The following is a 26,386-nucleotide window of genomic DNA, read 5'->3' on the forward strand; positions in this document are numbered from 1 at the left end:
TCCTTACCTTCCAGGGTATCTACCACTCCCCCTAGCTTAGTGTCATCTGCAAACTTGCTGGGGGTGCAATCTACCCCATCCTCCAGATCATTAATGAAGGTGTTGAACAAAACTTGTCAGGACCAACCTTTAGGGCACTCTGCTTGTTACTGGCTGCCAGCTAGACATCAAGCCATTGATCACTACCCATTGAGCCTAATGATCAAGCCAGCTCTCTATCCATTTTATAGTCCATTCATCCAACCCATACTTCTTTAACTTGCTGATAAGAATACTGTGGGAGGCTGTATCAAAAGCTTTGCTAAAGTCAAGGTATATCACGTCCACCGCTTTCCCCACATCCACAGAGCCAGTCATCTCATCATAGAAGGCAATCAGAAGTGGTCAGAAGTGACTTGCCCTTGGTGAATTCATGTTGACTGTTCCTGATCACCTTCCTCTCTTCCAAGTGCCTTAAAATCGATTCCTTGAGGACTTGCTCCATGATTTTTCCGGGGATTGAGGTGAGGCTTACCAGTCTGTAGTTCCCTGGATCCTCTTTCTTCCCTTTCTTGAAGATGGGTACTATATTTGTCTTTTTCCAACCATCAGGGATCTCCCCCAATTGCCATGAGTTTTCAAAGATAATAGCCAAAGGCACACATCAATCACATCAGCCAACTCCCTCAGCACCCTTGGATGCATTGCATCTGGCCCCATGGACTTGTGAATGTCCAATCCTTCTAAATAGTCCTGAACCTGTTCCTTCACACTGAGGGATGTTCACCTCCTCCCCATTCTGTGCTGCCCAGTGCAGTAGTCTGGGAGCTTACCTTGTCTGTGAAGACAGAGGCAAAAAAGGCATTGAGTACCTCAGCTTTCTCCACATTCTCTGTCACTAGGTTGCCTACCCCATTCTGTAAGGGGCCCACACTTTCCCTAAACTTCCTCTTGTTGGTAACATACCTGTAGAAACTCTTCTTGTTCCCCTTCACGTCCCTTGCTAGCTGGAACTCCAATTGCGCTTTGGCCTTCCTGATTTCATTCCTGCATGTTCGAGCAATATTTTTATAATCCTCCCTAGTCATCTGACCAAGCCTCCACATCTTGTAAGCTTACTTTTTGTGTTTAAGCTCACCAAAGACTTCTTTGTTAAGCCAAGCTGGGCGCCTACCATATTTGCTATTCTTTCTGCATATCGGGATGGTTTGTTCCTGCACTCTCAATAAGGTTTCTTTAAAATAAAGCCAGTGCTCTTGAATTTCTTTCCCCCTCATATTAATCTCCCAGGGGATCCTGCCCATCAGCTCTCTGAGGGAATCAAAGTCTGCTTTTCTAAAGTCCATGGTACATATCCTGCTGTTCTCCTTTCTTCCTTTTGTCAGGATCCTGAACTCTACCATCTTATGATCACTGCTGCTTAGGTTACCACCCACTTCTACTTCCCCTACCAAATCTTCCCTGTTTGTGAGCAGCAGGTCAAGAGAAGCACAGCCCCTAGTTGGTTGCTCCAGCTCTTGCACCAGGAAGTTGTCTGCAACACTCTCCAAAAACTTCCTGGATTGTCTGTGTTCTGCTGTATTGCTCTTCCAGCAGATGTCAGGGTGATTGAATTCCCCAATGAGAACGAGGTCCTGTGAACTGGAAACTTTCCCTAGTTGACTGAAGTTGACCTCATCTACCTGTAATTTGATATGTCTATATTAATAAATTAACCTGTTGAATATTCCAATCTGTGTTGGAGAAGTGTTCTTGAGATGCCCTGAGAAAGGGAAACTGAGGGTGAGATACCTGCAGGACCACCCCATGCTGGAAGAGGGTGCTTCAAGATGATGACCCTATGACAATTGTAGTAGAGAGAGAGAGAGCCTGGAGTCTGGTGCAAGACCTGAAGCCTGAACCACAGTCAACAAAGCCATGACATGCTATGAACAAAAGTCATAAAGCAGATGCTTGCTTACAGGAACTTGGCAAAGATACAGCTAGCATTGCTCAAATATAGGTACTCCTAAGTAGTACTAGGTACCGAGCATTCATGTCAACACATTCCTAGAAAATGGTACAAGAACACACTGACCCAGAGTAAGATAAGGATAGGGTGACAGAATAATGAATGCAGATGTTCTGTCTGAGACATCAAGAGCAAGGTAGAAGGGGAGATAAAAGACAGTTGTCATGAAGCATGGAAGGTGATATGTAAGTAGTTTGTCTCAGTCTATAAATGTTGGAGTACCTTGCCTTAGCCCTTTGTGTGGCCGAGGGAAGAGGAGAAATTCCCACTGCTGACTGAGCTGCTCCTTACCACAGGGCACTCATATATTAGTGTACCTGTAGCTCTTATGAGATTCTAGTACTGTGTCTGTACAGCAATAAACCTGGCCAAGTGCTTTTATCATCAAAGCATGCCTGTGGGCTTTCTTTATGAGTAACATCTGCTGAATTAGCAGGCTGCACTATCTGCTAGTGCTGATAACACTGGAGCTCCAAGAATAGCAGCACTGAGCAGCTGTAACAGCTTAGCAGCCTGGACAGTGTTAACACGGTGATGACATTCCACCCTTCTACACTTAACAACAACAGTGATCAACCAAGACTAGTAACATTATGTTGAAATATCCCTTTCTGTTTATGAACTCCAAGGTGTGTTTCAGCAGGCAAAAAATAGGGACATGAGTACAATAAATTGCCTCAATACAGTTTGCAAACCCCAAACATTCAAACCCATCAATAACCTCCTAAGCATTGCTATGCTTTATGAGCCACAACATCAATACATTCTTGATAGCAGTGCACAACTCCACCATAACAGCCCCAACTGTGGATCTGCCTATGCCAAATTGGTTAGCTACTAACTAGTAGCAATCAGGGTTTGTGAGCTTGCAGATGGTGATGGCCACACACTTCTGAATGCTTAGGGGAGATCTCACGTATGCGTGCTGCCATACAAATCTTGAAAAAAGTGACTTTTGTCCTCTTGAAATTCTGGCAGCACAGTCAAAGCTTGTTTGTCAAGCCAAGGAACAGTGCTGCACTGAATGCAGATGCTCCAAGAAAAGCTAATCCACAAGCAGCTGCTCAAAAACCTCATCCTCCTCATCCTTCTGCTGGTTGTGCTACAGCTTCTGTTGCAGCTGCCAAAACTGCTGGGTGGCACAGGGGCTGATTTCCAAAGCCATCCTATAATGAGATCTCAAATAAATCTCCACTTCCCTCTGTGTATTGATAATTGTTAGCACCACAGCTCAGAACACTGTCCTGTCCATGACAGTAGACAGAAAATGCTGGCCATTTGAAAATGGTGTTGGCTCATCCACAAGGGATGAATCATGAGATGACAATAGAAGAATCATGGAATTGTTGAGTTTGACCCCAAGTATCAGAATTCCAGTCACATCTGACTGACTTATGTTATGTATCCCAAAATGCACAGAAAGAAATGTCCCAGAATGCATAGAGCCCAGCAGTGAAGCAAAGCCCCCTGGGATACCCACCCAGAATGCCGCCTGCTTACTCCACACAAAGTCCCAACTATTTGCACGCATATACATATTGAATCAGAAAAAAATTGACAGTCTGTATGCCATCAATGTGTACTATCTAATATGCACCACGTAATGCTCAAAAATTCAATGTGAATTAATTGCCTTTCCATTTCTTATGTAGACAAGACTTCTGTGTTCATACAGTACCTAACATAATAGAGTCTTGATTCTGATTTGGGTCTCTAGATGTCACAATAATATAAATATGAAATAAAATAATAATGTTTGACTATTTTAAATGGTTGTTCATCCACTTTAACTCAACCCTGAATTGCCCCTACTTATGATTTTGTAGGCTTTGAATTGGACAGTAAGCAGTTTCCCTCTAAAACATGCACTGTAGCAATTGACTATCATTACGATACTGCAAGTGAAATGTGCATATCAGATGCTGGAAATAAAGATCAGGGAGCTTTATCGTAAGTGGACAGCACTAATAAAACAATTAACAGAAAAGACATAACATTTTGTCACTTAACAATAACAAGTATGAAAATTACCAAACACAACTAAAAACTGGAGAGATGGTTGCCAGAGAGACTATTTAATTTTTGTAACCTACCCCTCGTGAATCTACTGCTGCATACATAATGTCCATCCAACCTTTAAATGTTGCCTAGAATAAAAGACAAAATATTAGAATCATATTCAACTTTCAGAGAGAGAGATACTTTAGCCTGTTTACAACATCTTTGTGCCACTGAGTTGGTGCAAAAGGGAAAGTAGTTTGTCCATAAATGACCAGCAGACATACTTCTGGTGAAGGGGCATGTCTGTGACACAGATGGGGCCCAAGGCCTCTGCACCCAGCCCATCTTCTTGTATGGGGGCTTATCAGTGGAGGGAGGAAGCATACTGCAGTGATATTCCACCAAAGTAGTCCTCTGCTTGTGTATGGCCCATTAAGGACCTTAATTCAGTGGTAGAATAAAACTGCCTGACAACAGGTTTAAATTGTGTTGGGGCAGGAGTTGATCCCAATAATCAAGGAATTGGAACTAACCCACTGATGCTGTCTCCCCCTTCCCATTTATGTCAGTGAGAGAATTTTGCCTTCAGTTTCATGACATTAAAATAAACATACGACCTTCCCGGGATATAGCTGCAAATCAGAGTAGCACATGTTCAAATGATTACATCACCAGTTTGTAGATCACCACTAGGCCCTACATGTCTGTACACTGCAGTAAGAGGCCCCACATGGGTTGGAGGGGGAAAGAAGTATTTGCAGGGTCACTACTCCGCACCCTGCATAGAGGTGGGTGAGAAATTAGCAGAACCCTGACACCAGTGTGCCAGCCAGCAAAAGAAAACAGAACTTACCACCTGAAGAAGAGCCAGATAACCAGAACCAACATTATCGAAGTTGACTTTAACATTTGTCCAATATATTTTGTGTGTCTCATTATAGATTAAACAATCACTTTTGTTCTTAATAAGTGAAGTCAATTCTGATTTTTCTTCGGTCAAGTTAACACATTTTCCAAATTTTCCTGCAAATAGGTTCACGCCCATGATACTAAAAATGAGCCAGAAAATGAGGCAGACAAGCAGAACGTTCATGATGGAAGGTATGGCACCTAACAAGGCATTTATGACCACCTGAAGTGAAATGAAAGAAAAGCATAGTTACTATAGACATTCACATGAGCATGGCCCTAAATAGCTATTAATTACATTAAACTGTTTGGAAAATCTAAGCAATCCTTTGAATGCAGTCTTGTTTTCTTGTCAATCCCAGAATATTAGAGACTAGAACTCATAAAAACCATCCTCAAACCACATACCACCCAAACGGCCAGCTTCCTCCAAGACACAACAAACTTCCTTCGCAAACTTCACAACACTAACAACCTCCTTCAGAACACCTTACTCACCATGATGGATAGCACTTTCCTGTACACCAACATTCTTCACAATGACGGAATATTTACAAGACAATGGACAACCGTCAGATATCCACCCAATCACATGTCAAACTCCTCTATTTCATCCTCACTAATAACAATTTTACATTCAACAGCAAATATTTTGCCCAAAATATGGGAACAGCCATGGGAACTAGGATGGCTACACAATATGCCAACCTGTTCATGGGCTACCTTGAAGAAGAATTTATGGACAAATGCACTATGAAACCAATTATATACCCAAGGTATATCAATGATATTTTCATCCTCTGAAGAGACGACTTAATCTCTTTCATAGATTTCCACCACAACTTCAACAACCAGTACCTGTCCATTAAACTTTCTCTGGAAAACTCCTACACTAGCACCAACTTCTTGGACACCACAATCATCTTCAACAGTGGAATCCTACAGATAACTATATACAAGAAACTCAGAAATCACCACACCTACCTTCATAAATCCAGTAACCACCCCAAACACACCAAAAAATAGGTTTATCTACAGCCAGGCACTCAGATATCACAAAATATGCTCTGAGGAGAAAGTCTGAGATATACACTTTAACACACTCAAAACCTCCATCACCCAACAAGGACATTCTGACAAAGAAGCAGACTGCATCATGGAACGGTCCACACAAGAACCTGAGAGAACCTGCTTCAATACAGAAATAAACCCCCCTTCAGCCACATACCACTAGTTGTTACCTACCATCCCTTCCTGGAACCCACAGGGGGTATCATCAGATAACTACAGGCCAGGCTTGATGAGGACTCCATCCTGAAAGTAATCTTTCATGAACCCCCTCTTCTGGCCTTCAAACAATTACCCAAACTCTCCAAGCTCATCATCAGAAGCAAGCCCCCCACAGACCAGCACACAACAATTCAAAGTGGCACCAGACTCTGCCAGAACAACAGATGCAAAACCTGCAGATAAATCTTCACTGCTACAATGATCAACACTCCTCGCAACACACATTTCAAGATTCATAGGTCCTACCCATGCCCAACACAACATGCAGTGTACCTCATGAATGTCCAAATATCAACTATGTGGGTGAACAGACAATCACTACACTCTTGAATGAACTCACACTGGAAAATGATAAAATATAAAAATACCTTATTACCTGTGGATGAACACTTTTCACAAAGTGATCATTCTGTATCTGACCTATTAGTCCTCATCTTCAAAGGAAACCTGCACAACACTTTCAAACATGAACCTGGGAGCTTAAATTCATAACTTTGCTAGACACTAAAAATCATGTGTGAGTAACTTTACTCACATAAATACTCTCACTGAGCTCCCTCCTGTTGGCACAGAGCAGCAACACGTGTTATCTAGTAGCTCTGTGTTCTTGGGGAACCAGGGTGCAAAACCCCTACTCTCTCTCTGGCTCACCTAAATCCCCCCCACAGCCCCTGCTTGAACCAGAAACCAAAGGCTGCTTGAACCAGAAACCAAAGGCATCTCAATATGAAAAGGCAGTAGACACAACTAAAACCCTCCCATCAAGGGTGATACAACTCCCCATGCCTCATCTACATCAAAGATGTAAAACGGAGGCATCTCAATTAGCACATCACTGGAGAACAGAAGCCTCATCTACATCGAAGATGGAACACGCACTGAACTCTGGGATTGGTAAAGCAGGGACCGCACTGAACTCTGGGATTGCCAAAGCAGGGACGCACTGCATGTTGGGAGCTCATTGCTCTTGATGTAAATAAACTCACATCTGTACACATCGAGCTCCACAATTATCAGACCATTCTAGTTATTGATATGTAAAACACTGTATCTTGGTTGCATTGTGAGCTCTCTCTCAAGGAAAACTGCCCATAGCCAGGAATGATCAGCTCCTTTTGTCCAGACATTGTTTATCCATAAACAAACCTGGTGTCTACAAAAACCCCTATCAAAGTTCAAACCCCTGTTCTGATGCTTGGATCCAAAATGCTACATCAGTTCCACTGGAACTTCCCCTCTTCCTGACTGATCGTGCTGGGGACTCTGCCTGACTAAAGCGCTCCAGACCCTAAGCTGACCAGCCTGTGTCCTAAGAACCTCTGAGCTGCACAGAGTGGTGAGACCCCCCCATTTCCCCTCCCCCCAACATTCTCTCTCTCTCTCTCTCTTAGTCCAGGTATAACTTTCTACTTTTGTAATCAAACCTGGAATAGCTTTGTCCAGTACCCCAAGTGTAATTGTGTAGTATTATAAGCATTTGATTGTTTTTCTCTCCTTGTATGGTATTACTATTACTATCATAAGTTTTATATACCTAGCAATAAAATAACTATTATAATCAAGCTGGTTGCCACTCTCTCTCTCTCTCCAAACTTTATTTTACTCCTTTGTGTTCTTGGTCCCTATCTTGCTCTGCAGTAACGCTTCTTTTACCTAAGCCAAAGATTCTGGAGTGCCCAAAAATCCTATGGGGTTTGCTCATCAAGGGGGTTACTGCTAGAACAATTGTGGTGTAAAAGGGCATATGAAGGGGACAGCTGAGAAGTGCTGCTCTGCCTAGCCTACGGAGTCCAGGGGCAAATAAGGGTGGCAGCCAAAAAGTGCTGTTTGGACCCAGCCTCTCAAGAAGTGTGCTCTATTCTGGTGTGTTGCAAAGGGGCATATAAGGGTGGCCACTGAAAGTGTGGTGTCACCCAGCCTGCTGAATTCAGGGACATATAAGAGATCAGCTGAGAGTGCTGATAGCCCGGTCCACTCAGACGCACTCGGTTAATCTGGAATGTGTGTGTGTGTGTGTATCTGTGGGGGGTTTATTTGAATCTGGTGCTGGAGGAACCCAGCCCTGAAAACCTTAGGTCCTGCAGGATAGCTCTATTGGGAGGGGACTTGTAGCCATACGAACGCAAGTAACACAAGCAGTACATTAATAGAATCACACCCTGTAAGGAGCGGAAGAATATTGTGACGCGAGGGTAGCATGAGTGATAAGACTAGGCCTGAGTTAGCATAAGTAACAATAGCTAGGCCCAAAATGACCTAGACATAACCTCGGGATGAAAGCAGAAGTAGGCTGATCGCAGAACCAGTTTAAACCAGCTAAGGGCTAGCTACAGCAGTAAACAAATGACCACAGCTTATAGTGGATTGGTCCCCAAGAAATCACCAATAGTAAAAAGAATAACAAGTGTTAAGAACCAATCCCCAAGTGGATTGAAATGTAGCCAATAAGCTTATTGATAGGATTGGGGGTATTTTAGGACCCCCAGGCGCGCCCTGCCCTGAGGCTCTCCGTGGATCCATTGAAGCGCTAGCGGATGCCCCGGGTGGATTGGTTCCCTGGTTGCAACTCGCTTCATAGGGTGGAGAATGGGCCTCCCCATCCTCTTTGTGGTAAGTGCCTGACTCCCAACTGTAAACAGCTTGCAATAGTTTAAAATTTGTAATTTTCATAGCTTAAAGTGCCGCTTGAATAAACTGGTTGTGTGGGCACTTTCTCATCCGGCTGCTCTTTTCTCATCACCGAGATCTCAAATTACGAACCCTCCACCTTGGCGGAGCACACACCCCTTGAATCACAACCCCTTCCAGGAAGGTAACCCTAATCACACCCCTAGAATCACACCCCCTTTCCAGGAAGGAAACCCTAATAAATGAGCATACCCCAAGGTGATGGGTAAATCTGGTAACACACAGGAGACCTTACAGCGATGCAGCTGCAGTGATACTGCTGTGCCACTGTAAGGTCTGTACTGTAGGCATAGTCTTAGTACATCAGATATCCAATAAGACTGCATCATCTTTGCTAGGAACATGATAGAAATTGTGATCAATTTACACAATTTACATGTTCTGACTCATACTTGATGAAGATTTTAACTTCCATTGCGATCTTATTGTATCTGGCTGGGTGATTCAAGGAGTAATCTCTATAATGATCTAGAGACAACAGATGCAAAGCTGCAGTTACTGATTAGGACAGAGAACTTCTACTCATTGCTGGTCCCAGTTTTGATCTCCATTAAAGGGCAGGGAGGAACTGCAGCAGCAGGTCCAGGTGGTTGAAACCACCATGTTACTGTTTACCTGATCCAGAAGAGGAGAAGGAGGAGGAGGAGGGTCAGAAGAAACTGAACAGCCAACTTATTCCATGGTCAGAGTTAGAAAATCTGGTGGTCTGAGATGCAGAGTGGAGATTAGTCCTGGAGCCTCCAGCAATGATACTGAACCATCTTCTCAATTCCACAGCTGGGGGGCTGTGACACACTGCACCCCCATATACACCCTTATGGTGTAATTGTGCATCAACAATGTTCACACTTATAGTGTTATTGTGTATTGTTTAATGCAAAGTATGTCATGTAAGATGTTTTTCGAATGCTCATGGCATACTGAACATTATTGTTATAGTAACATTCAATGTCATGTGTATGGTTAAGAGGCTTCACTATGTAATATTCCCAGATATGTGTCTCATGGCTTGAGACAGATCTAGGCTAAACTCTACAGAGCTGAAGGGCAGTTCACACCTCATTAGGACTTGTATGACGCCCCCAGCTCAGCATTCCAGGGAAAAAAGGCTAGCCCAGATGTCGACAAACAAACCCACAAAGAATCACAATGACTCAGAGCATCGAGGGAACCAGGGATGGATACTGTTTGTCACCTGACCCTGAAAGGGAGGGCGAGGCCCCAGAAGGGGCGAAGGAACATGTTAAAAAGGAGAGACATTTTGCACTCTCTCTCTTCCCCCTCCATCTACAAACACCACCAAGCAACTGAAATGTTGACCTGGAGGGATCCTGGCTGGGAAGGAGACCCGCCAGCCTGTGGTGAGAATCATCTGAATATGTAAAGTTGCTGAAAGTTTAGAATGCATTTGGCTTTTGTTTCATCTTGATCAAATCTTACTTATTTTCTTCGGACTTATAATCACTTAAAATCTTTCTGTACTTAATAAATTTGTTTGTTTTATCTAAAGCAGTACATTTAATTTAAAGTGTGTTAGGGATCCTATTTGAAGTGACAAGGATGGTTCATATACATTTTTTTGATACATTGATGAACATATGAGCTTTGTAAAATAGCAATTCCTATGGTTGCATCTGGACTATGGGTGTTGACTGGTGTCATACCAGTGCATAATCCCAAGGGTGGCTGGCTAGAAGCACTCACTCACTTAGTTGGGATCACCTTGCTTGCAGTAGGCTGTGCATAGGCTGACCCAGGAGTGAGGGTTCACACAGCAGAGCAGAGTAAGACGTACTCCAAGAGTGAGGGATTGGGGTGACAAAGCAATACACCAGTCCAGGTTGCAGAGGGGAACATCACAGGGGCATTAACTAATTAGTAATGAGTGAGGAGAGAAGACCTCAATCATTACTAATTACTGATGCAAACTGCTTAGCTGGTCTGCACAAGTATTCAGAAGGCCTGGTAAATGAACTGCTTTCTGGGACACCTGATGTATACACCATTCCCAAAGAAGAAAAGTTATTCACCTAGTGCAGTAATTGATGTTCTTCAAGATGTGTGTCCCTGTTGGTGCTACACTTTAGGTGTTATTGCGTCCTGAATTCTTGATCAGAGATTTTCTCAGCAGTATTCACCAGTGTTGCGCGTGCACAGCTCCCATCTTGCAGTGCCGTTGGTGCGTCTTCTAGCGCACACACAACCTGACCCCCTCAGTTCCTTCTCTACCATAGAGTCCACAGATAGAACTCTGAAGTAGAGGGGAGGAGGGTGGGTAGTGGAGCACCCACAGGGGGACACATCTCGAAGAATGTCAGTTACTGCACTAGGTGAGTAACCTTTTCTTCTTCTTCTTCGAGTGATGTCCCCATGGGTGCTCAGCTTTAGGTGACTATAGAGAAGTGCCCTGTATTGGAGGAGGGACTTCAGTGTTAATGTTTTGTATGGATGACAGTACAGTTAGGCCTAGTGAATAGTCAATAGCATAATGTTTTACAAAAATATGTGCTGATGCCCATGTTGTGGCTTTGCATATGTCCATTACAGGAACATTGTTCAGGAACACTATGGAAGTGGATATTTCTCTTAGAATGAGCTCTGGTTCCTGAGGGAGCTTGTAAACCTTTCTGTTCATAACATATGTGAATACATGTTGATATCCATTTGGATAGTCTTTGCCTGGAGATGGCTTTGCCTCTCGTGCATTCTATTACTGATATGAAAAGTTTTATCTGATTTTCTAAATGTTTTTGTTCTTTTACGTAAAAGGCTATGGCCTGTCTGATGTCCAGAGCGTGGAGTGCTGCTTTCTGTGGATTTGTATGTGATTTTGGGTAAAAGGTAGGTAAATGGATAGGTTGATTAATATGGAAGTCCGACACTACCTTTGGTAAGAACTTAGGGTGTGGCCTAAGGGTTATTTTATCTTTGTGAAAAATCATGTAAGGAGGATAGGCCATGAATGCACAAATCTCTCCTATCCTCCAGGCTGATGTAATGGCAACCAAAATGATACTTTCATAAACATGTGGAGGAGTGAACATGTTCCTAAAGGCTCGAATGGTGCTTTAGTAATGGGTCTGAGTACTACATTTAGATCCCATGATGGTGTGGGGGCACGTACAGTTGGAAATACTCTCTGTAAACCCGCTAAGAATCTTCTTACTATCAGGTGAGAGTATATGGTTATATCATTTATTTTGTCATGGAAGACAATGATAGGTGTACTTTTAAGGAACTAATTGATAAACCTGATTTCTTTAATTCCAATATGTACTCAAGGATTATCAGGATAGAAGAAGATGTTGCCTCAATTTGTCTGTCTTTGCACCAAGATTCGAATCTGTGCCACTTCTGCAGGTAAGTGTTGGTTTTTATTGTTGGTTTTCTGCTGTTTAGTAATGTTTGTCTAACCTGTTCTGAGCATTCTAACTCATCGGGACAGAAACAATTAATAAACCACGCTGTGAGATGGAGTTTTTGTATTTCTTGGTGATAAAATTGACCAGAATCCTGGTAAAGAAGATAGTGTCTCAGGGAAAGTGGAATATTATTAATGAATTGTAACAATTTTTTGTAAATGTTATGGTCATAATTAGACAGTGGTGCTGCATAGTTAGATACCCTCATTAGTAAAGTGGATAATGAGTAGATTTTCCTGCCTAATAAATCAAGTCTTTTCCAATCCTCATCGTGTGGTGTAGTTTAATAATTTGTCTGTTTTCCTCTTTGGTTGGCAGCATCCACGACTAGCGAATTTGGAGGTGGATGAGTAAATAAGAATCCCATCCCTTTGGGATATAATATTTCCTATCATTCCTCTTGTTGGTAGGAGGAATGGTAGCTGGTGTCAGTCATATGTTATTGGTGGGTTCCATTACAGCCTCACCCATCGGGAGTGTGATTTTTGATGATGTTGCTGTATGCAATATTTTCAGCAACTTGTGGTGTGATTCTGTCACTTCCTCTAGAGGGATCTCTAAATCTTGAGCTACCCTCTTAAAGAGATCATTAAACTGTTTAGGGTCATCTACACAGTAGGTGCAGGGGGGAATCACAGCTTCATCTGGTGAAGAAGTTGATTCATTTGTGGGAGGAGATGTATCCTGCTCCATTGTGGAGTCTTCTGTTTTAATTTCCTTCCCCACTTCAACCAATGTATTCAAAGTTGATGGTCTCACCAATTTCATCCTACTAATATGGGAACTGATAGGCCTGTCACATGCCCTAGAATGAGAGGACCATGCATCCCAGTTATGCCATTGCATGTGGTATGGCATAAGAGGAGCAAACTATGGTGGGCCATAATATGGATATGGTTTGTGTCCTCTATGATGGTCATATTCAATCAGTTCTAGTGAAGGTCTGGTGGGTGAGGAGCACTCAGATGAAAATTGAGCTTCTTCTGCATCATTATCATCAGCACTGAGGAATCATACTGGTGAAAACGTCTCATCATGTGCAAAATGTACCGGGGACTCCGCGGTCCCTTCTGATTGTAGTGATGAAGTCTGGATGGGCTGTGTATGATGTTGTTTGCACCTTCTTTTGCCTGATGGTGCCAAAGTTGGTGCCGTGCTTCCTATTGGATCCATAATGGTGGTCGGTGCCGAGTATAGGAAGCTGGTGCCGCAGGTGGTGTGTCACTAGCAATCGGTGCCGCTGTCGGCACCTTATCAGTCATTGGTGCCATGATCGACCTTTTTTCAATTGTCAGTGCTGCAATAGGTTTCGGTCTCAGCGTGGGTGCCCTGGTTTCTCTTGGCACTGTACTTTTCTTCGGTGCCGCTGAGTCTAGCAATGCCGTAGTTGCCGTTGACCATTGGTCAGGTGGTTTCTGCACTGTATTTTTATGCTGTGCCATGCTGGAAGAGAACGTTTTTTGTAAGTCACTCGACTCCTCACCTGGACGTTTCAGGTCTTTTGGTGGCACTGACCGTGTTGTACCTGAGGATCCTTTTGCCTCTTAGGTGAACACTTTCTCTTTGTCGCAGTACTAGGAGTAGGAGATAAGGCTCTTTTATTTGGTGTGTGTTCTGAGTCAGGCTTGTCTGGTCCCAGGTCAGATGAAGGTCTGAGGGATCTTTCCATTAAAATTAGCTTCAACCTCACATCTCTGTCCTTCCTAGCCCTTGCCTTGAAATTTTTACAGTGTTCACTTTTGTGGTACATAAGTTTCAACCAAGCACCGTACACAGAGGGAGTGTCTGTCCGACACTGGCATAGCCTCTCTACAAGAGGTACATGTCTTAAAACCAGGAGAGCCTGGCATGTCTTATGCCTATGAACTCCACTATTTGGAGAAAATAATTTTTTTTTGAACACGTAAGTATCTAACTGACTAAAAGAGACTTAACTATGACTAAACTAAACTAATAACTAACTCAAAAACTGCTAAATACGAGTGAAGTTTAACTGCTGGTAATACTCCGTCTTAGACCATGGACGGTTAAGAAGGAACTGAGGGGGTTGGGTCGCATGTGCACTAGAAGATGTGCCAATGGTGCCGCGAGACAGGAGCTGCGCATGCATGACCTGAGTGAATATTGCTGAGAAGATCTCTGATCACGAATGCAGTACACAACAACACCTAAAGTGGAGCCCACAGGGACATCACTCAAAGAAGTTGTACTTTTTGACATAAGGGTTTTGATCTTGTTCCCCTGATTTGTTTATGTAAAACATGGTGAAGATATCATCCATCATAACTTGAACAACCTTGCCCTGGATCAGATCAAGGCAGGATATACAGGCCAGATGAATTGCTAAAAATTCCAACATTTATATGTAGAAGAGACACCTACTGAGACCATAATGCATGAATCTGTTGATTTTGGAGGTACACATCTCAACCCAGTTTGGAGGCATTAGAGTTGGTTGAAGAGACACAAATGGAAGGCCCTTGCAAACTTCAGAAGGGTTTAACCACCAATGAAGGGGCATTAGAACTCATTGGGGAACTCCGACAGTCATATATATGCCTTAAATAAAGATCCATGAGTCTAGAAGAAAAGGTTATTCACACTGTGCAATAACTGTAGTTCTTCAAGATGTGTGTCCCTATAGGTGCTCCACTTCAGGTGCACAAGTGCCCCAGGCACCTTCAAGTAGAGATTTTCATTAGCAGTCTCCATTTAACCTGCTCCTATGCCCAACACATCCTTGTGGCCCATGCTGAGGCTATATAGAGCTGTGCATGTGAACGCCCTTCCTTCTCTACCACAAAGTCCCACCAAGAAAACTCCAAAGCAGAGGGGAAGGAGGGTGGATAGTGGAGCACCCAATATGGATACACATCTTGAAGAACTACAGCTACTGCACAGGGAGGGTTCCTTCTTCTTTGAGTAGTGTCCCTATGTTCGTGCCACTTCAGGTGACTTCTGAGCAGTCTGCCCAGGAAAAGGCAGATTTGGAACAGAATCTAGTACAGAAGAAAGCACTATACTGCCCACTTCCACATCAGATTTAGAGGCATGACATAGTGTTTGGAAAACGTATGCATTGAAGACCATGTAGCGGCCCTGCACATTTCAAGTACTGGAACATCCTTAAGAAAGGCCACAGATGTTGATTGTGACCCAGTACAGTGGGCTAGAACCCAAGCAGGAAGCTGGGCATTGGCAACTTCATAGCAAGCAATAATACATCCCAAAAATCTACCTTTATAGTATCTGTGTAAAAATAGTGGAACCATTAGATGTGTCTGCAATGGAGAAAAATAGTCTAGGAGACTTCTTAAATGGCTTGATCCCATCAAGATAGAAAGCCAGTACTCTTTTGATATCTGAGGTATGAAAAGAAGCTTCCTAACCCGAGTTATGTGGTTTTAGGGAAAAAATGGTAAATGCATGGTCTGATACAGATGAAACTCAGATGACACTTCCGGAAGGAATTTGGGATGTGGACATAAGGAAACTATCCTTGAAGAATACTGTAAAGGGAGCATCTGCCATTAAGGCCATGATTTCCCCGACTCTTTGAGCCAATGCAATGGCTATCAAAAAGGCCATCTTCATGGAAGGTATAGTAATGAGCAGGTCACCATAGATTCAAAAGGAGGCCCTATGAGACCTCTGAGAACTAGATTAAGATCCCAGACTGGAGCAGGGAGTTTAACTTGAGGGAAGAGGTTCTCCAGTCTTTAATGAACCTTACAGCTGTGGAGTGAGAGAATACCGAGAACCATTCCATTAGTGAATAGAAGACTGATAGTGCATCTAGAATACAGGCATAGACTGGAACTTGCTAAAAGGTCCAAAAGGAGTGGACTAGGCCTCAAGATTACTACACGAATTAGCCATGGAACTGAGAAGCTCCTGAAGTGGGTGTTGGAAAGCCAGTACCAACAGGCGGCACAAGTGCAGCAACAGCGAGCCCAGCTAGTGTAGCAGATTACCAGCCAACACCAGCTCCAAATGATGCAGCAGCAGGAGTGGCAGCAGCAGCTGATGTAGGAATGGGCCGCCCAGCACCACACCGAATAAGAACGCCTGATCAAACAGATAGCGACGGTCTTACAGCCAGCAGGGCCACCCAGACTAGCCCTCAAAGGGGGCAGGCCGGGGGACGTCCTGGGTGGACTACCAGTGACCCTTACCAAGATGGGGCTCATAGATGAACCCGAGGCATTCCTTGCCACCTTTGAACAGGTCACCATGGGGGCCCGCTGGCCCCCAGAACGTTGGGCCACCTTACTAGCACCCTATTTGACTGGCCTCGCTCAGACTGCCTACCATAACCTGGACCTTTGTGAAGCACTGGACTACGCCCGAGTGAAAGTCAATATATTAGACTAGACAGGCATCATCCTGGAGACCTATCAACAGCAGTTCCAGAAAGAATGGCACCCACCAGAGCCTGGCAAATGGGCCATGGCCCAATGCTTGTGGGACTACTGTTGGAGATGGTTAGCCCTACCAGGACTTAACAGGCCCCCAGATGGCAGAGGCTGTGGTCCTTGAACAATTCACACAGATACTTTCCGCTGGGGGGAAAGAATGTGTGCAGCGCCACCGCCCCTCAACCTTGTCTGAGGTGGTCTCACTGATGGAAGACTACAAGGCTGTGGTGGACCCAGAGCAGCCCAATCCCAGACTTGGGAGTACGGCAGGGCGGAGCCAGAATCCCAATCGCAGGATTTTGAAGCTGAAGTAGAGAGATTCCGGAACCCCCCCAACACCAATGGGTTCCCACCAGCCGCACGGGAGCAGAACGACACAGCCAACCCTCCAAGCGGGCGGGGTTCTACTGCCCACAACTGGTACCCCCATATCCAGCCGATGGATGAGAGCACCAAAGGGCTGCTGCTGTGACTGTGGGAAAGAGGGGCACTTTTGGACAGACTGCCCCTTAATGGATTGCGCCTATGGGCAAGTGTGGATGGCGGACCATCAAGCACAAAGAGAGGATCCAGCTAAGCTACTAGTATCGGTACAGGTAGATGGTGCCTCACAGACCATCCTCTTCGACTCCAGGTACAGCCAGATGTTGGTCCAGGCCAACCTGGTAGGCTCACCAGATCCCGCAGGGAAACCCATCTATTTGCAATGCATCCACGAGGAGGTACACCCGTATCCCACAGCCAGAGTCCGGTCAAGAGCCATGAGGAGGAGTGTCGGATGGGTCTAGCTCTGGCCTTAGCATACCCTGTGATATCAGGATGGGACTGGTCCTGGTTCCAGGAAATTTTGCAGGACTGGAGCCATCCACATAGAGAAGGGGAGACCCCAGGACCGGTACAGAGGGAACTCCTGGGCTATGAGCAACTAGACGACCCAGGTGAGGCTCTCTCCAGGCAAGCCGACAGCCCTTCAAAACCTTGGGCGGGGGTTGGCCCCAAGGAAAATGATGACCAAGAAGGGATGTCAGTAGATGGGGACATCCTCTGAGAGCAGAGAGAAGACCTGTACTTTAGCAGAGCACGGGATCAGATTCAGAGAGAGGAATCACCAGGCAACCCCGGAACAAGATGCTTCCAGGGGCCTTATTTCGAGGTCCACCATGACTGCCTTTACCGGATGACCCAGCTTCCCCAGACAAGAGAGGAGCTCTACCTGCTTTTGGTTCCCCGCCACTTCCGATGGGATCTGTTGTGACTAGCCCAGTCCATACCTTGGGCATATGGGACATGAGAAGACAATGCAACGAGTGGCATTGAGGTTCTTCTGGCTGGGCATACACCAAGAAGTGCGAGACTTTTGCTCCACTTGCTCCAAATGGGTCAGCTCGAAGACGATACAGAAGGCACCTCTCATCCCACTCCCAGTAGTCAGGGGTCCATTTGAAAGGATTAGCCTAGACCTGATAGGACCCTTGAAGAAGAGTGAGACAGGGTTCCAGTACATCCTGGTGGTTGTCAACTATGTGACTCACTACCCAGAAGCAGTTCTGCTACGAAACACCATGGCAGCCACCATAGCTGCAGAGCTTCTCAAGATTTTCACCAGGGTAGGCATACCCAGAGAAATCTTGACTGACCAAGGGACATCTCATCCAAAATGATGGACAAATTATGCCGGCTATTAGACAGCTGGGCCCTCAGGGACTCGGTTTATCACCCACAGACCAATGGGCTAATTGAAAGGTTCAACAGCACCCTGAAGACCATGCTCCGGAAGTTCGTGGAGGATGGCCCCGCCATTGGCACAAGCTACTACCAGCACTACTGCTTATAATATGTGAAGTGCCCCAAGCCTCCATGGGGTTCTTCCCTTTTGAGATCTTTTATGGGAGACAACCTAGAGGACTCCTGGACCTGCTCCTCAAAACCTGGGAGGAACAGGAGTCCAGGGTCATGGGATCTGTCCCCTACATTCTACAACTGTGGGAACGTCTCCAGAAACTGGGGGAGTTCACACAAGAAAATCAGAGGCACATACAATGCAAGAAAGCTGTGGACATTTGAACCCGGTGATCACGTCTCACTCTTATTACCATCTTCGGAGTCAAAGCTGCTTGCTTAGTGGCAGGGGCAGTTTGAAATTGTGCAACATGTGGGGCCCATGGACTACAAAATACATCTCCCTGGCCAGCGAAAAGACCTCCGGCTCCACCATGTAAACCTCTTAAAAGTGTGGAAGGCACGGGAGAGTCTGCTGATCGCCCCCTACCCTCCAGAACCCAAATTGGGACCCATTGGCCAGGGACCCCCGACTGGACACTGGTTAAGGATGGAGCAGGACTTGGGCTCCTAACAGCAAGCCAGGTTGCAGCAGTTGGTCCAAGACTTCCCCTCTTTTTTTCAGCCCACCCTGGAAGGATGAATGTTACGAGTCATCATATAGAAACTATTCCCGGGCAAAGGGTCCACAACCAACACTGTCCCCCTTCCTGGAAGATGTGGGACATGGTCCAGAAACAACTTGAGGCGATGTGGGTCCTGGGGTGGTGGAAGAATCCAAGAGTGACTGGCAAAGTCCCATCATCCTGGTCCCAAAGCTTGATGAATCATGAGGTTCTGTATAGACTTTAGGGGCATCAGTGCCATCTCCTGCTTTGATGCCTACACAAGCCCATGCATCAACAAACTGCTGGAACAGCTGGGGAGTATCAAATTCCTGTCAGCCCTCGACCTGACAAAGGGATATTGGCAAATACCTCTTACCCTGTCATCCAGGGAGGAGACAGCCTTTCCTATGCCGTTCAGCCTATATTAGTTCATCACTATGCCCTTCGGGCTACATGGGGCCATGGCTACGTTTCAGTGGTTGATGGATCAACTACTGCAACCGCACTGACAATATGTGGCCACATATATTGACAATATATTGGTCTATAGTGTAACTTGGGAGGGATACCTACACACCTCACTGAAATACTGCGAGCCCTGAAGGAAGCGGAACTTACCTCCAACCCTACCAAATGCCACCTCAGGCATCAGGAGGTGACTTATTTGGAGTACACTGTGGGGACAGAATGACTCCGCCCCCTGGTAGATAAGGTACAGGCCCTGAGAGACTATCTTGCTCCAACGACAAAAAGGAAGGTGAGGCAGTTCCTTGACTTAGCTGGATACTATTGGCGATTCATGCCAAACTTCACCAAGATCGCTGCCCCTTAACCAACTTCATGAAGAACTTGCAACCATTGAAAGTTTAGTGGTTGGCAGAGTGTGAACAGGCCTTCCAGACTCTGAAAGAACGACTGTCCCAGGAACCATCCTAATTCAACCTGACTTCTTAAAGGAATTTATTTTACAGACAGATGCCTCAGAAGTGGGGCTGGAGACTGTGCTGTTGCAAGAATGGGAAAGGGAGGCGCACCCAGTGCTTTATCTCAGTCAGAAGTTATTTCCCATGAGGTCAAGTACTCCATGATCAAGAAGAGAAACTAGCCAGTTAAATGGGCAATAGAGGCCCTCAGATACTACCTATTAGGGAGCCCTTTTGAGCTCATTACAGACTATGCACCCCTACGATAGATCCACACAATGAAGGAGTCCATTGCCCGGATCATGCGATGGTACCTTTCACTCAAACCATACGAGTTTAGCATGTTGCATCATCCTGGGACAGTTCATGCTAGTGCAGACTTCTTCTAGCAATCATGGGAGGAGGAAGGTAAGGAAGAACCCATGCGAGGTCCTATCTTGAGGGGTAGGGTGTGTGACGTGGTGTACCAGTCCCACTCTGGCCTACAAAGGGTTAAGGACACATTGTGGGCAGAAGAGGACATGCCCCCTCATCTCTGCTGGGCATGCTCAGCCTGGAAGGCAGATATAAAAGGGACCAACATAGCTCAGTCAGAGTGGGCTGCTGAAGGGGAAGGTTGTAGACATTGTCTCTCTCCAGGGAGTTGCTTCAGACTCCGATTCTAGAGCCAAGCCACATTGAGCTCCGAGCGGATTCTAGGCCGCCAGACAAACCCCGAGAAGGGACCGAGCTGCCAGAGGCCATGCTGGCTGGGGACCCCAGAAGCCCTAGGAAATCGTGGAATATTGCCACCCAAGACAGAGTAGGAAGTAGCCCAGGGGACTTGAAGGGTGATACGGTGGGTGAATCGGGGTACCATTCAGCATATTTCAGGAGGACCCCCATTGATTTGTGAAGTGTACCCTCCTCCACCAACAGGGCCCTGGGCTACGGCTTGGAGGAACAGGAAGGGCCTGAGCCCCCGACCCTGGGTGCTGCACCCACCTAGACAGTGTCCCACTGCCCCAAAGTGCAATTAGGCCATGCTGTGCTAACTGGAGGGCTACTTTACTAACTCTGGCTATTAGGCCACACTGCCCCAACTAATGGACTGCTTTACTGACTCTGGCTACTAGGCCACGCTGCCCAGATGGGAGTGCCGCTCTGTTGACCCTGACTCGATGGCCTTCCCCGCCTTCCCAGCCCAAGTGACCCAACGCATGTCATGTGACATACCAGCCCATGAGAATGCCACTTATCTAAACAGTAAAGACACTTTTCATGAGTGTGTATTGCTGGTATAGCAACATTACATGAGAGGCATGTTTTGAAACTGGGAGATCTAGGTGCCAGCATAGCTGCTTATCACCCAGTACCAATACCTAACTAAATGTTAAAACTAACACTAAACTATTAACAAAATAATGACTCTAAAGCTAACTGACAAAAAAACTATTTACAAAAGACTAAAACTACCCAAGTTTAAAACAGAGATAAGTGTGCTTAAATTTGCCACTGTGGCTAAAAAGTTATTAAATACTCCATTAACAAACACTCCTGATGTATTTTAATGGTCAGCACATGAGGAGCAACAATGTGGGCAAAGGAAAGATCCCAGAGTGTTGTAGATTTCTTGCTAAAAGGAGTTCAAAGAAAAGTGAGAGAATCTGGTGAAAAATTGCCAAAAGGGATGTTTTAAAAACTCTTATTATTCTCTGTGTATCAATTCATTTTTCATCAATCCACCACAAAAAATTCAAATTCTGCTCATAGTTTATATTCTATATTTCATTGTTCCATTTCAATGAGACTTTTACAAAATAGGTATTTAAAGCTCCTGTTAAAACTGAACTCTTAAATGTAACCTTAACTATGGTGCTGCTACTTGTGCAACATAATGAAAACAAAACCATATAAAATATTGTCACTTTATATGCTTGATATTCACAGTAATGGGCTTCAGTGGTTGCTTTATTTACTCTTACCCTCATCCCTTCAAACCGTGCCAATGCTCTTAATGGTCTCAAAGCTCGGAGAGTCCTAAGGGATTTCATGGGTCCCATTTCGGAGCATTCAAGTGAGTTAGCTATGAGGCTTACTACAGAGACCTGAATGAAGACACAAAGTAAAAGTCCAAAATATTAGCAAATCCTACCATCTGTTCCTCCTCTTTTTTTAAAAATTTTTTTACTCTTTCTTAAAATATCTTACCAATGGAAGTGTGAATCAGCAGCCTGTATAGCACTAGTAAAAATGCATCTTAAAGGGACACTGACAAGTAAAAAATAATGGGTGAAATCCTGATCCCACTGAAGTTAATAGTAAAATACCCATTGTGTTTATTTGGTGTCAAAGATCTCACCCAATATATTTTAAAAAAACAAATGTACTTACCTGTGTTACCAAATGCTACCTAAGATTATTAAAGTTGAAGGAGTCCAAAATTTTAACAGACTAATGATTTTCATTGCCCAAATTGAGACAACTTGAAGGGTCCTGATTTTCAGATGATGGGTTCTCAACATTTTTTTAAAATTCAGTCCCCCTTCAAAGTACATCCAAAAAAAGAAGAATGAACATTTTGTTGCTGTATCCAGCCCACAGAACTATTCAAATGAATACTTACACCCACAATTAGGAAGTCAAGCCAACACCAGGCATTGGTGAAATACTTCTTGAAGCCATAAGCCACCCATTTCAGAAACATTTCCAGGATAAAGATGTAAGTGAAGATTTTATCAAGAAATTCTAACATGCTTTTAATGTTTTTTCTTTCTTCAAGATGAATATCTTCAAATGCCTGGAATAATAAATCTTAAATATAATCCCATTCTACAGAGTTTCAGTGGAATATTTTGATGTGCTGAAATTAGAGATGCATTCACCTTTCATTATGAAACTTCAAACCACATGAAATTTGGACTCTCATTCTGCAAACAGTTACATGTCAGCTGAACTTTACAAATGTGAATAGTCCCAATGAAGGTGATAATTAGAACTGGCTGAAAAAACAGAATTCATTTTCCCAGGATTTTGGATAAGTTTTCATCATGTTTCACAGAATGGAATCAAGAAAAAAATTCATTTGGGAAAATGCCAAAATGCTTTGTTTAGACTTTTTTTGATCCAGAACAGCAAATGTCCTATTTGGTCATGTTTATTCAAATTTTCACTGCATCATTCACGGAAGGCAGGGGAAAATCTCTGTCTTTGTCAAAAGAAGCCCAAAACCTTAATAAAATCAATAATGGGGGATGGAGTGGAGGAGGGTAAGATGGGGAGGGTGAGTGGAAGAGAGAAGGATCTCCTCAGCATTCTCAAAGGTGCTGCCAACCCTCTGTCATACTGGAGCACTTCATTGTGATGGCAAGGCAACTGGATGTGACTGCCTATCACCACTGTGACAGTGACTCCCTAGGAGGGAGGGAGGGAAAAAGGGACCATCTCTGTGGTCCCACCTGAAGTGGCAGCACCCAGAGTTTCTGCCCATCCCAACATCAGGCCAGCTCCATAGCACTCACTCTCACACAAGTGCAGCCTACACCACCTTAACCTGCTCCTACTTTGGAAGATGGTACCAAACATAGTATTCCTGTGAGCAGTAGCTCCGAAGAAACAGCAGTTTAGGCTGCGGTTAGGGTGCTTAGGGACTGGGACCATGCACTTGCAGCCAGGAGCCACCAATGGAGGCCTGGGAGCACCTCCATGCTCTGCTGAGGAGCAGAGGGAGAAATTCCTTTGAGGGCAAGCTGAGTCCACAACCCTGATTCTGGGTAAAATGTTATAAACATTTTTGGGTTCCCTAAAACATCGCAAACAAATTTCGACCAGCTCTAGTGATAATAATGAAAAGAACATATTAGATACTGTGGAAGAACTACAAAATATTCCTATATGCAAGGAACAATCTTTTGCCCCACATATAGTCAACCTTCATTAAAGTTGTATTTTATGGCACAACAATCTATTTATGGCAGTCAAACTGGTGATAAGTGGTGAGATGAAGGATGAAAAGATGTAAAGATGTATGGTGGAAATGCCAATTCTGGTATCTGTTATGCTTCCCCAAATCGTGCATCAACATCAGTGACTCCTCCAGGTACCAAAGCCAAAAGGACATGGTGTGTGGTCATTGTTTTAATGAAGAAATAATCTTATAAACAATTATTTGCTTGTTTCAGGAAGTGAACAGCAGGTTCTTAATGAGACTTGTGTGATCACTTCAGCTCTAGGAACACCCCTGGAGAGCTGACATGGTACTTCACATAGGGAAGAACATCAAAGAAATCAAGATCTTGGAAGCAGAATTTTGAGAGGGATCAGCAGCATATGTGAAGTTCCTCAGCTGCTGTACATGTTACACATGGAAGTTTGGGAGTTGCATCACCTGTCTCTGTGAAAATCCTAATACAAGTGTAAACGGGTGTCCCTATTACAAATATAGACTTAATCAAATACAGTCCTAAATGACTATCACAAAGTCTCATTACAGGCCTAGAAATTTCCTAGACACAATCTGTGAAACAAACAGCAAAATTCAGAGGTGAGTCTAAGAAAATGTTAATCCTAGAGTGAAACTAAGTTAATTAAACCTAGTTAAGGTCCCTCAGTAAGTAAGTTACACAAATTTAGAATCCCACTAGACTCATTCAGACTCATATTTACCAACTTGTAGCTTACAGTTATACTTACACACACACACGCACACACACCAGTTCTGTCCTCAGGAATTTTATTTTTAGTGGATTCTAGCGGAAGAGTATATTTTCAGATATGCACAAAAATTGGCAGTGTTGTTGTAGCCATGTTCGCCTCAGGATATTAAAGAGACAAGGTGGATGAGGTAATATCGTTTATTGGACCAATGTCCGTTGATGAGAGACTGTCACAGAATCTGGTCTATCTCCTGGCATGTCACAGTCTCCTGAGAGTGACCCCTTTCGTGTGCCAGGACCCACACAGTTCCACAGTGGCAGGCCCATAGTCTCCAAGACTGGGCCTTTGGTACCAGTGTCTCCTGTCTTTCTCCATGGATCCCTGCAGAGAATCCAGCCAAATCAGAGTCCTGTGGGAGGCCTGTACTGTGCCCCTTCAGGAAACATTGCTCTCAGTGAGTATTTACAGGCACAGGCAGCCTTTTCAAAACAAGATAACCATTTATTATTCACTTGGTTATACAATCTGAAAATCCTTAGATGAGCACAGAGAGGTAGAAGTTAAGCCATAGTCTATCCTGGCCAAGCCAGTGCCCTGATGAGCCAGCCAAGCTGTGATGGACTCCATTTCTGGCTCTCTCCCCTCTTTGTCCTGCAGGCAGGGCCGTCCTTAGGGTAAGGTGGATTGGGGTGACCACCGCACTTTGGGGGGCCCCACTCCAGACCAGGCAGGTGGCTGTAGCGTGCCTCCTGGCTGCATGCCAGACTGGGTGGGAGAAGGGCAGTCACATACCGAGGGGGCCAGTACTTCATGATGTGCAGTGGGGGCAGGAGGGCACAGTCAGCTGTCCAGTGGAGCCTCCTGCGCCCCCCCTTCCCTGCTGTGCATTGTGAAGGGCCTGCCCAGCGGGCTGGGGACGAGGCTCCCCCATCTGAGCTGGCCCTGGGCTGTGGGGCTGGAGCAGGAGAGCCAAGCACCATGGGGGGAGGGGAGGTCGGTGGAGCCCAGCCAGAGCCGGGCACCATGTGGTGGGTAAGTGGGAGGGGGCAGATCCGGGCTCCACCAACCCACACAGGAAGAGGTAAACAGCATGTCCCACTCCCCCTCCCCCGCAGGTACAGATCCTCCCCTCCCTGGGGCAGCTGGGGGGCAGCACCGCCTTGTGGGAGCCAGGAACCCCTCCTGCCCTGCGTGGGGGGTGGTGCGTGAGGGTTGGGGGGACCCTGAATGCAGGCTTGGCCCCCGGGTGCCAGAGACCCAGGGTATGCCAGTGGAGCCGGGTGGGGGCCCACACAGTCTGGTTTGCCCTGGCCCCGCACCCCCACTAGGAACAGCCCTGCATGCAGGTACTCCTCCTGAGTCCCTCCAAAAACCCCCTTCTTCCAGTCACCTGACATCTTGTTTTACAGCTCAGCTCACAAGACCTATCTGCTGTGGTTTCTTTCTGTTAGGTGTTGATTATTCAGTTGTTGGGGCATCTCTTTATCTTGCTGGACCCTCTGTTGATTTGGGTCAGTTTGGTCTAGTTTTTAATGACTGTATTCATTCCTCCCTAAACAGAAAATGGACACACATACATACACCTCTTGCACCATTCCAGGAGCACCCACTTGTTAGCAATGGAACATACAGAGGGAAACTCAGGCATGCCTAGGATTCATAAAAATATTACAGAAAATTTCCACTTTGTCACAGCTCTTCCCCCTTTGAGACTGAACGAAGC

General features: G+C 45.1%; 1 protein-coding gene across 2 annotated transcripts in view; it reads right to left on the reverse strand.

Annotated features, from left to right (window-relative positions):
- LOC137149320 (sodium channel protein type 5 subunit alpha-like) overlaps positions 1-26,386 on the reverse strand; it is a 107,128-nt gene that overhangs the window by 13,290 nt on the left and 67,452 nt on the right. For both annotated transcript variants that reach the window (XM_067542805.1, XM_067542806.1), the window contains 4 exons: positions 22,634-22,807; positions 21,993-22,115; positions 4,845-5,123; positions 4,080-4,137 (listed from right to left, as the gene is read on the reverse strand). In XM_067542805.1, coding sequence (XP_067398906.1) covers positions 4,080-4,137; positions 4,845-5,123; positions 21,993-22,115; positions 22,634-22,807 — 634 coding nt within the window. The remainder of the gene's footprint in view (positions 1-4,079; positions 4,138-4,844; positions 5,124-21,992; positions 22,116-22,633; positions 22,808-26,386) is intronic.

This window comes from Emydura macquarii, unplaced genomic scaffold, assembly GCF_026122565.2.
Source record: "Emydura macquarii macquarii isolate MOO-44397 ecotype Brisbane River unplaced genomic scaffold, CSIRO-AGI_Emac_v2 contig_719, whole genome shotgun sequence".
Lineage (NCBI taxonomy): Eukaryota > Metazoa > Chordata > Testudines > Chelidae > Emydura > Emydura macquarii.